General features: G+C 36.1%; 1 protein-coding gene across 1 annotated transcript in view; it reads right to left on the bottom strand.

Moving 5' to 3' along the window:
• Positions 1–1,280: 1,280 nt before the first annotated feature.
• The window catches only part of mink1 (misshapen-like kinase 1), a 53,288-nt gene continuing 41,980 nt past the window's right edge, over positions 1,281–12,588 (bottom strand). The window contains exons 24-30 of the mRNA XM_073840033.1: positions 10,691–10,834; positions 10,429–10,563; positions 10,171–10,271; positions 9,168–9,317; positions 8,812–8,971; positions 8,530–8,669; positions 1,281–5,320 (exon numbers count right to left, since the gene is read on the bottom strand). Coding sequence (XP_073696134.1) covers positions 5,237–5,320; positions 8,530–8,669; positions 8,812–8,971; positions 9,168–9,317; positions 10,171–10,271; positions 10,429–10,563; positions 10,691–10,834 — 914 coding nt within the window. The 3' untranslated portion in view covers positions 1,281–5,236. The remainder of the gene's footprint in view (positions 5,321–8,529; positions 8,670–8,811; positions 8,972–9,167; positions 9,318–10,170; positions 10,272–10,428; positions 10,564–10,690; positions 10,835–12,588) is intronic.

Genomic DNA, 12,588 nt, shown 5'->3' with positions numbered 1-12,588 from the left:
AAAAAGGAAAATGATACATTTGGTCCTGGTCCACTTAGTGTTCACACCGACATTTTTGACAGCGAACCTAAAGGCAGAGTGATATGATTATAATCTGATTGGTTGGGTTGAGTGGCGTATAGTGACAAACTCACAAAGAGCTCAAAAAAGGCACTTTACCTCATTGTTGCTTCACGTTTGCCCTCTGCTCATCCTATTTTGGATACACCGCTTGTTCCCTTCGTGAAATCATGTCGCATAGCGTCACATCTTGTCATTACTTCCTGTTTTTGGTTCGTTTAGAATTATTTGGTCCTTGTTGCATTCATATTAAATTCGAACCGCACCAGAGTTCTTTTTAGCAGCCTCGGTCCACTTGTTTGGTGCACACCAGGGTTCGGATGGCAGCATTCACATTTACTGAAATGAACCTAAGTAATCGCACCAGAGTTTGTTTTAATCGAACCAAACATGACAAGTGTAAACACACTCTAAGTTAAATGATTTGCGAACCCGTTCCGAAGTCCCGATCTAAAACGGATTATTTTGCTAGTGAATCGCTTAAAATTAATGAAGTCATGAGTTTGAATCAATCGGAGCGGACCCAGCGTTAATGACTCAATTGATTTGGTTCATCTGATGCTCTTTTCGCGCATTCAGCCATGTTTACGTCAGTACTACTACTGACTTAGCTTGCTGGTTTTATGACATTAACTGAAATAAGAGAAAAAGTATTATTTCTTTTATTTTGCATTAAAAGATATGTGCTAATTGAAAAAAATTAAACGGCTATTTTATAGATAGTTTGTCTTAAAGCACTTTTCAAGTACCTCTTCAGGAATATTGCTATTTTCAAGGGTTTTCTAGACCTTAAATTTCAAAAAGTCAAATTCAAGTACTTCAAGCACTTTAAGCACCTTGTGCGAACCCTGAGTGCACTATATGGGGAAAAATCTGGAATGTTTTCCTCAAAAACCTTTCTTTTCGACTCAAGAACATTGTGGATGACATGCAGGTGAGTAAATTTTTCATTCTGGAAGTGAACTAATCCTTTAACATCGAAAAACATTTAAAAAATTTTGTTCTCTGATATCTACTACAACCCATTTAGGAACTTGTTGAGAACCACTTTTTATGGTTCCTGTTTTAGTCGCAGGAAACAGTATTCATTAATAGTGTGTTTATGGTAAATACTTGATTTCCTCTAATTGACAATTATCTAACATGGCATAAAAGTATATGAGCATGAGCTAATAAGATGATCTAATAAAACAAGCTTGAAGGAATAAAGAGTTCCACCATTTTAACAGAGATCAAGTTATTTTTAATTTTCAAATAATGCTGTATTGAGACATTACAGACTTGTGAATGCATTCAACCTTTAAGACTTAAAATCATCTGAAGCATTCCCTCTCCTAAACAGAAACACTAAAAATATGTCTGAAACATCTACTTTTTTTTGAAACATAAAAACTTTTAAAAAGTAAATGAAAAGAATGATAATCAACCCATCACAGAGGATCAACTTTATCAAGACCTCCAAAAACAACCTTTTTTTAACCTCTCCTGGCTACTGCTATGTGATTGAACCAAAAGCACAACATAAAAGAACTACAAATCATGAACGTTTTTTTTCTTTGGAGTAGTAAATACTTACAAAAAAATCAGCTAAGGGATTAACTTTATTACTAGAGAACGACAAGAGAAATGCCACTTGTTAGCATAGTGCTAATAGCATGTAGAGTAGATAAATACCTCAAACACAGCAGTAAAGGCCTTAAAACGAAAACCAGACAGCTCCGCATCTCTCCAAGACCGCTACACGTGACCTAGTCTAGCTTTTTAAAGACCGACTGGTTATCTCGTTGGATATAAAAGAGTCATGATAAACATTTGTTCAAATCTGGGGGATGGAGTGTAAAATATCATCTTCACATGTGCACCTAAACCATGAAAACTAATACAAGCCTTCAATCCAACATATCAGTTTAATACACCAGAATAAAACAAACTGATTACATTCAATAACGTCCAAAATAAAGCCAACAACGTGTGTACCTTCAAAACAACCCCTGACCTGTGGTCAGCTGCTATAGAAAGACTAAAATGTTCAATTGGTCATCAGTGGCATTTACAAACACGACTCCAGTGATGATGTATGTATGTTTGACCATACCGGTCCTCGAACGCTGTCGACTGGTCTCGTCTTTTCTCCCCCCGCTCTCTTTCCTCTGAGGGAATAATGAACAGCACACACGCGGATCAAAAATAGCTCTCCTATTCACACATGCACAGTCGCACACCCACACGCTCGCTTTTATAACACTCGCTGGGAAAAAGAGGGGAGAGAGACGAGTCTAACCGAACGTACAGCCGTATGTACAGCTCAACGGGGAGAAGCTTTGTGCTCAAATGATTATTTTTAAGCCAGAAAAAAGCTCTATATCAATGCATTCATTTATTCAGAACTATTCATAAGGTTAATTTGTTTTTTTGTTTTTTATATATATAAATTCACATCTAGGTAAAAAAAAGGAATTCAGGGGTTATATATTTTTCCTCCATTTTCATCATTCTGACAAGCCATGGTAATCTTAATATAAACTCTTTATCTAATTTATAAAGCATATTTCCTCTCTCTTTAATTTTGTCATAATTCTGCTATAAAAACATAAATTCTGTTATACACATTAAAGCATAAAGGCAAAATCTCACCAAATTCCAAGAGCTCTTGGGAATGCTAGGGACTGTTACATCACACGCATGCGAGCAGCTCCTCACCATGACAACCCGAACCTTTTGTGAACCTCCGGCATGAAAACCAGAGGCTTTCCCTGTTTGGCAAAATGATAGAGCCACTGATATACGAGCTACAAGCATCACGCACTCCAGAACAAAGAGCTCGTCTTGTAACCGTAGGGCGTTGGGACTGTAACGTGGTGGTAAATAAACATCTAAACACTGCACTGCCTTCAAACCGGAGGACTGGACTCTTTATGGCATGGCTTTTGTGCTAAAACAGAGTGAGGGGAGCCTGTCTTGGTGCTCTGGCTATTGTCAGTTTAAGTGCACTTTGTTGGCACGAGACCCCTAAACTGCGCACTGGACTGTTCTCTTCCCTGAACTTCGGTTCTTATTAAAACGATCACATGCTCGACGCTCTCCCACACACACATGCACACAATCAAGCAACTGCACCCAACCCCAATCCAAGGCACTGTTATTTCAGTAAACATGGCAGTTTGATTTACTAAGCAAGAAAATGCTTAAGTTCTATAGCAAGAGATAGAAAGGAAGGATGAGGGGCACAAACGAAGCAAAATCTGTCATAATGGCACGGTACCGACTAACGCAACTATTATTTGTCTGAAGTGTTGCGCCGCCATATTTTAATAATGACTTACTGAGTGTGTCATCTGTGTTTAGTGCTCGTCTAGACTGTGCGACAGCAGCCAATATGTCCAGTGGGAGGGGCTATTAGGTAACCGAGGATGATTGTACCGCCACAAGCTACTGTACAAATCAGTGCTATAGTGTTAGGGACAAAGTGCGTTAAATATTCTGTTCTGTGATTAGTGTTCACAAACATTTTGTAAAAGCAGCATTCATTAAATAGGGAAAGAGAAAATACTAGATTGTTAAGGTGTTGTTTTTAGGTGAATACTGTTGCAAATCTAGATCATCTGCGTGGAAATGAGGGAAAAGCTTGAGAACAAAATCTCTGGTCTAGTATTGCAGAGCTGGAGACAGTAACACCAGGCACAAACCCGTCAATAATCCTTAAACTATTGCTTTATACTGATCCTACTGTATGTTACTGATTAATATTTCCCACTTGTACTCACTCATACACAATCACACGTTTGCACAAAAGAATATTCTTGCTCCAATCCACCCTTTGTCTTTGTCTAAAACATGACGTCTGTGTTGCTAAAAAATAGTGGGGTCTAAATAATCAACGAAAAAGTCTGATCAAATGCACACTTCCCTGATGAAAAAACTACACCTTCCATAAGCAATCAAGCAATTTTGACAGCACAAACACATGACTCTGTTATGAAAGCAGTAGTGATTGAACTCCTAAAAAAAATCATGTCTAAATACGATCATGGCTGCTATGTACAATTTACATTTTGACAACTGAACTATACGTTTATGCTGCCAAAAAAGCATTTCAATCACATCCGGAGCAACTCTATCTTCCTGTCTAAAAATCAGAGAAACTTCCTTGTAAAACTTCGAACAAGAACGAGCACACAGCACGTATTGCAATAGAACAGCTATAGAACAGCAGATAATAAAAGTAGGAGTAATACCAAATACGTTTACGTACAGAGAATATCAAACTGTAGTAGATATGATGATACTTCCCACATAGAAAGGAAAAAAAAGTGCTTTGAAAAGCGAAACCAGAGACTGTTGCTCTATTGTGGGTGACTTGGTCTCACCAGCTGACTAGTGGAAAAGCTGGATTCTGCTCGGTAAGCGCCCACCACCGTTTCCATCGAACAAACAGTTTGGTGACACAGGCGTCAGATTATTATTGTTTATACATCAAGAAAGCGAAAAACCTTCCCTCGCTCGGAAGGGAAGCCGTCTCGGAATAGGTTAAAACTCATATTTTTAAATCAGTTTCTAAACTTCTACTTGAAAGAAAACATATCACTTTTATCTGAAACTCTGAATGCGACCAAGAACGAACGACTACTACACTATACAGTGGAAATGGAAAATTACAGATGTTGCAGTACCACCTCGCACCACTGCAGTTTCAAGTTGTTTCTGCTGCTCGAAGTAGCTTATGAAGTCTCTCAAACACGCGCGCCGCGTCACAATTCTCCTAGTTTACACATATTTCTAGTAGAATAATGTACAATTAGTCTTTTTGTCTGGTCCTAAAAAGGTCAGAAATATTAGCGGTGAGGAATGTTGGCCCCCAGTGAGCTGAAAGCTAACCCATGTGGAATCGGATGAACACAACATTGCTCTGTCGGAGGTCAGCAGCGCGCTCACGGCAGACACACGCACGCCTTGTACAGTTGGCTCAGAGATCACAGGAGAATGGTGAAGGAGTGTCTTCAGGAAGATGTGAAGTAAATAACTGTGTGTGGGCTCTATCTGTAAGTTTGTGCAGGAGTGTCTGTGTTTGTCTGTATTTACAGTGTGAAAGTGTATGTGGATGTTGTGGTGTGAGGACTATCTCTTCAGTGTTTGTAAGTGTGCACACAGCAGAATCTATGTTCATGTGGCAGCTCTTTCACCAGTTCATAATGCAGTTTCTGTTGAGGGTCATAAAGTAGACTTGACTGCTGCCACCAGAGCGCACTGATGCAAAAAACACCTAAAAGAAAAAACAACAAACATATAAGTACATTAGGGTTGGGTCGATAGGCAATGCCATCGCAAAAAACACACACTTAATCACACTATATTGCCAAATACAAATTACAGTGAACTCCAAACGAATTACGCGAACTAGTTTGTTTACATTAATAAACGAGGCATACAAAAACAGCAGAAAAAAAAATCAAAATAATTTTAATTAAATTAGATTAAATAAACTACACCAAATATGCCTTTTTCATGGTTTTACCATAACGAACAGAGCTTGGAACAAAAAGCAAGAGAATATATTTTTTCCATCGAAATACGAACGTACAATACAAAGCCTAGTATACATTATAAATAACAGTTTATCATTCAAATACACTGGGAATATGGAAACACTTGGATTTGTGTCGAATTACAGAGGTACGTGAGCCCAACGCCTGGTATTTTTAGTTTCGCTTTGTTTTGGTTTCTTAACTTTATATATTTTGTTTCATTCCTGTTCTGTTCTGAATACCGTTACATTTAAATGATTCGTTTTGAAGTCAGGGTAACTAACTTATAGCTATGTTTATAGTGTTTATAATGTTAATACATAATTATATTTCGCTTGACTTGGTGTTATTTCCGATATTACACTTTCTCTCTAAACATTCCGCTGCTCATTAGAGAGAGTGGGTTAAGCAGTAAGCAATCAATGAGAGCGATTTTGAACTTAAAAAAGCTGACTGGTCGAAAATATGTTAAGGATCAACACACATCCTCCAAATACATCTACATAAACCAGTCTCGTATGCATGCACACACTATCACGATCTAATACACTTGTTAATGCCGGATCTTTAAAAATCCGGCTCAAATTAAGCACTGGTGGAAACGATTAATTAATTAATTTGTTATGAATCAATTATTTAACAACAAAAATCCCTCACCCCCCCCCCCCCCATCGCGATGTTTCACTTTAGACATCGTAAGATGCCAAATTGGTCGACATCGCCCAACCCTAAAGTACATGATTACAGGTAAAATGGATGAGATCATTTTTCTGTGTAATTCTGTTGAATTGATAGTAAATATAATTTCTAAAATACTTTTGATTATTTTTTACTTAAGACCAAAATGTAACATTTACCCCATTCTAACCTTATTAGTGTATTATTTCGCTTTATTACAAAAAATCTAACATTGCTTAAAATTGTGACACCCTTTCAAGCCATAGTTCACCCAAAAATTCAAATTCTGTTAACAATTGTCATTTCAAATCCATACGGCCTTTGTTCATCTTCTGAACACAAATTAAGATATTTTTGATGAAATCTATTTTTTCACCCTGCATAGCAGTGTTCATTTTGACAGCAAATTTTGATTTTGTTTTAGTCATAGTCTTTTGACTAAAATGCCATTTCGTTTTAGTCATATTTTAGTAATCTGAATTGTTTTTAGTTTTAGTCGACTAAATCTACATGGGCTTAGTTACAGAGTAAAACATTTATTAAACATTTCTCTAAAATTACCAAACTTTACAAAATGTAGGTTTGAAATTAAGGTTTTATCATGATAGACACAGATTTAACTGCTGTGACACGCAACATGTCTTTATATTAAAATTAAATTAAACCACTTATCTTAAAGAAACAAGAACATGCTACAGACTAATAAATATTACTGTTGTCCCTTTGTTTACGTGAATACTTAACAAAACTGAATATTTTTTTGTGTATTTCTCTATTAATGAGAGGCAAAGAGTAACTTACTTGTGCGCTGTGTGAGAGGCACTGAGAAAACTTCTCTTCTCTTCCTAAATCGGCCCATACCTAACATTTTCGTCTTGTTTTTATTAGTTTAGATTTTAGTCATAGTTTTTGCACTCAAAACGAGTTTTTGTTTCGTTATTGTCTCATTTTCGTCAGTGAAAAAATGTTGTTGATGAAAATTATGATGAAAAATTATTTGTCAATGAAATGAGACAACGAAATAAAACTCATTTTGAATGACAAAAACTATAACAAAAATCTATTAACTTTTCATCAACGAATAAAAGTGAGATGAAAATGTTAGGGAGGGATGATCTGCTACATGGTTAGGAGGTTAGATGCTTACATTTGAACGATAAAGAATGCATAGTTAGCCTATATAACCATTGGTATTTCATTGAAAAGAAGACCATGTTTTGGTTTCTTTATGAGAAGTGATTTCATTTGATTTTAATATAAAGGCATGCTGAGTGTCACAGCAGTTAAATCTGTCTTTCATGATAAAACTTTAATATCAAACCAATATAATGAGTTTGGAAATTGTAGAGAAATGCTTAATAAATGCATTACACTGTAACCAAACCCACTTGATTTTAGCCTATTAAATCTAGTTGACTAAAATCTTATGATATTTAGTCGACTAAAATTAGACAAACTAAAACAATTCAGATGACTAAAACATGACTAAAATGAAATGCCATTTTAGTCAGAAGACTATGACTAAGACTAAATCAAAATATGCTGTCAAAATTAACACTGGTTCATTTTTGTTTGGTTATATTTTTGGTTATGTTTTTTTTTCCTTTTCTTTGCACACAAAAAGTATTCTTGTAACTTTCAGTAAAATTTCAGTTAAACCACTAATGTCACATTTTATCAATGTTCTTACTACATTTTTGGACTTTGAACATGTGAGTTTCATCAAGAATATCTTAATTCATCCAAAGATGAATGAATATCTTATGGGTTTGGAACGACATGAAGCTAAGTAATTAATGACAGAACTTTTATTTTTTGGTGAGCTATCCCTTTAAGTAACATAATTTGTTCTATACAGGAGAATCACATTCCATTTTCTCAATCTTTCTTTCCTTTAGCTCAAATACTAGAGCGTGGCACTAGTTACCAAAGGTCACAGGTTAAAATTTCCAGGGAATGAATGTACTGATAAAATATATACATGTGCTCTTTGAATGCAACTGAAGTCGCTTTGGATAAAAGCATTTGCAAGATGAATAAATGTAAACGTAATTGTAATGTAAACTGTAGTGTTTATCAAGCTCATCCACTTGATCATGTTACCTTTTTTTAAAATACACATTTAAATACAGTTTAAACTGTATTAAGTCCAATATTTTGTCAGCAGAATTGCAAAAAGTATCCACTCTAGTATCTACTTTTCTTTTGAAAAAGAAAAGGGGCCCCATTTGTGTAAAGTGCCATGTATATATGTGTGAAAATGTATCACCTTGTCGTTTCTTTCACACAGGAACTTAAGCCTCTGAGCTCTCTTGTGCATGAAGACTCCATCCAGATGTCCCGTCTCAACAGAACGGATCTCAATGGCTTTCTCTCCCCAGCCCATAATCTGATTAGAACAAATGTGGGCTACACACAAAACACAAACACAAAGACACAAAAATATTTTATCATTCACTTCATTAAAACGGTCTCTATGACACATCTGCAACAAAAACATCTTCTGCAACAACACAATCCTCTCCTGGGTAACACCTGGCTGTGTACTGACCCACAGATGTAGGCATTTCTCCCCACTGCAGCACCACATCTTTAATGATGCGTCCGTACGTGTTGACGTAAACACCCTCATCCTCATAACACAACAGCATCTCCATCCCATCTGAATTGGGCAGGAATACGATGGCGTGAGGAGTCACCTGTGACTGGATCTACAGTGACAGACAGATGTGCAGAGAGCAAGAGGGAGTGAAAGAGAGAAAAAGAGGTCAAAGAAGATCTATCTTTTTGAAGGGACCATAAAACTTTTCTCTTCATTTTCCAATTAACCCACAAATTACTGATCACCCCCATGTGATTTAGTGTATTCTTGTGAATTTTTTTTTTTTACATGACAGCAGAACTCACATGTACAGGAATGTAGATGTCATAGTTGTTTCCAGAGTCAACATCAATGGCATGGAAGCCAGCACTTGACCCATAGATGACCTTTAACCTTTGACCCTCTTCTACAGTGAGGTCAACCAATAGAGGCCTATGTGGCAGGTCTCCAAATGACTGAGACATGCAAAAACAAAACAACATGAAACTATAGCACAGAAGTGATGTAAAGAAGCATACTTCTCTCAGATAATTTAGTATTTGTTTACTTCCTAGAACTTACAACATAAGAGTATAACGATTTATTACTAACACTACACTACCAGTCAAAAGTTTTTGAACAGTATTTTTTTTTTTTTTTTTTTAAGAAGTATCTTCTGCTCACCAAGCCTGCATTAATTTGATCCAAAGTACAGCAAAAACAGTACAATTTTGAAATAGTTTCACTATTTAAAATAACTGTTTTCTATTTAAATATATATTAAAATGTAATTTATTCCTGTGACTTCAAAGCTGAATTTTTAGCATCTGCTTTTGCTGTATTTTCGAATCAAATAAATGCAGGTTTGGTGAGCAAAAGAGACTAAAAAACATAAAAAGTCTTACCGTTCAAAAAATTTTGACTGATAGTGTATTTTGAAATGTAACATATTCCTGTGATGGCAAAACTTAAATGAAATGCTTCAGCAATTACTCCAGTATCACACACTTTTTTAGAAATCATTCTAAAATGCTGAATTATTGCTCAAGAAACATTTCTTTTTATCAATGTAAAAAAATAAATAAATAAAACAGCTGTGCTGCTTAACATTTTTTCAGAATTTTTTGATGAATAGAAAGTTAAAACAGCATTTATCTAAAATAGAACTCTTTTTAACATTTTAAATATTTTTACTGTCACACTTCATTTAATGCATCCTTTCTGAACAAAAGTATTAATTTCTTCAAAAAAACATACTGACCCAATACCCAGTAAACCCCATGTGAACTGTGTACATAATAAATAAAACAATCCAACTCATGTCTCTACCTTGAAGGCCATGAATTTGTGGTAAGGTTTGGGAGCCCAGGCGTAAACCTCCACCGCATTCTTCAGAGCGATAACCAGAAACTTAATCCTTTCATATTTCACTGGGAAAATAAACAAAATCTTTCACAGCAAAGGCGATATAGGACATGAAGTACATTAACAATTAGAGGCAAAAGTCAAAGTAATTGGTCTTCTGTAGCACATACTTTCACCACTTTTCTTGTGGCCTTTTCTTTGCGCATAATTAAGCACACTTACCAACTTTGTAGTGCACACAGCCCTCCATTTCTCCTACAGTGGTCCAGCCCTGTTTCTTTTCCACCTCTGGGTCATTATGGAGGATTTTATTCCTCAGCCAGGCCAGATAATACACACGCACCTTATTCTTCTTGCCTGAGAGAGAGATACAAAACATGAAGAGCCTGAAAATGAAGATGTACTTGCATGCATCCATATGTCCTGATGTGATGAGTAGACAAATATGTGTATGTGTAAAGTGATGAACAGGCCAGTGTGTAACCTGATATAGTGATGAGGAGGTTCAGTCCCTCCAAAACATCCATCTGCTGAAACCTGCGCGAGTTGATCAGTGGATAAACTTTTCCCTGGCCGCTTCGATCCAGCAGCTTCAGACCGTTTTCTGTCCCCACCAGCAGATTCACACCTGACAGAACAAACACTGTTATAACACACACAAACAGCCTCACAATTTAACATAAACACAGTGTTAGGGAAGCTATTCTGAAAATAAAGTTTGTCAAGCTCCAGGCTTCTCTGTAGGAGTAGCAGAAAAAAAAGAAAAAAAAAAACTTACACTGTTTAAAATGGCAAAAAGCTGTATGGTGAAACTTGGAAACAGTTCAGAGCTACAAAACATGGCCTTACATCACGTTATTCTACATCTACAATGCTTTTTGCTCATATTTTATGCACTTTGACCAGAGGGTGGCACTGCCACCAAACTAGTCTTGAACGTTCAGGGAATTAAGGCAATGACAATAGAAAGTTCATGTCAGTGCACAGTACATCAAAGCGTAGCACAGATAAAGCCACACATCCTGTCTCAATTCATATGGTGCCAAATGCTTTAAATAACTTGACTGCCAAGTGACAAGCTGATGACAGCAAGACGAGTTTGAAAAGGAGAAAATTCTAAAGGGAAATCACTTGCTGCACTGGTATGGCCCAGTGAATCAGAGGAAAAGGTTTTGTTTCTAGGACACTTGCTCAAACTTGTTTAGCTAAAATGTGCAAAAAAAAAAAAAAAAAAAAAAAAAAAGATTTTGAACAGTTGATGCGCTGTGGTACTAGACAGTTTGAGAGACTAAAATTAAAACCAGTGACATTGAGACCTGCTCTTATCAGTAGAGCTGGGCGGTATGACCAAAAATTTATATCACGGTATTTTTCAAAATTATACGGTATCACGGTATATGACGGTATTTTTTTCCCCATGCATGACTAGGTGTTAACCACATTTCCTAATAAATAAGAGAACAATTACTGCAGTATATTGGCTTAGACTGACCGGACTAGCATTAACCCGGGTTTGATTGGTCTCACAAAATGCTGCTGTTCACAAAGAAGTGACAGTGGCACTCATAATTGTAATGAGGTGAAGAAATCAGAATTCATGACTTGCAGTCAAAATACACAACACTTTATTGTGCATTCTTCATATTCCAGGACATGTTTGTGGCGGAGGTGGTGAAGCAAATTGTTTGTGTTGCCTCCTGCGGCTACAACTTTAGCCTGACCACATTTACATTTGATGTAGTGATGCACCGAAATGAAAATTCTTGGCCGAAACCGAAAACCGAAAGAATTATGCCAATTATTAGTACCATTGCATTTATGGCTATGACTGTGTACTAAATCTTACTAGAATCAAGGCATTGCAATTGCATAAATTAATATTAAAGTTTCAAAGAATAAATCAACTATATCCATTTAAACAATTATTATCAATCAAGTATTATATTACTTAAATAGCATATACATATATTTTACTGCCTTTGTTTAAATTGTTTAAATTTTTATAACACATTATCTTGTGGATCCATGAGTTCACATTTACAAGTCTACGCTTTTCTCTTCCAGCAGGAGGCGCTTTCAGAATGGTAGTACACAAAGCAGCGCAACAAATGATTTTGAAACGTGCAGCGCTCATATTTATTCAATGGATAGCCTTTTGAAGTTTCATCGCAATTCTTGCCTTTCAGTCCCCACATTTAAGACCACCTGAAATCATAATTATGACTTTCATAACCCCCTAATAACACTGCAGTCATCAATGAAAATTAAGAGCTTTATTTAAGACTTTCAAAAACAACCCTTACACAAAATACGTTTCTTTTATTTTTTTTTCCCACCATGTTCGAGGCACAAGAAAAATATTAAGGGACTTAATTAATATCA

The sequence above is a fragment of the Garra rufa genome, chromosome 5, assembly GCF_049309525.1.
Source record: "Garra rufa chromosome 5, GarRuf1.0, whole genome shotgun sequence".
Classification (NCBI taxonomy): domain Eukaryota; kingdom Metazoa; phylum Chordata; class Actinopteri; order Cypriniformes; family Cyprinidae; genus Garra; species Garra rufa.
This window is presented reverse-complemented; position numbering and strand designations above follow the sequence as displayed.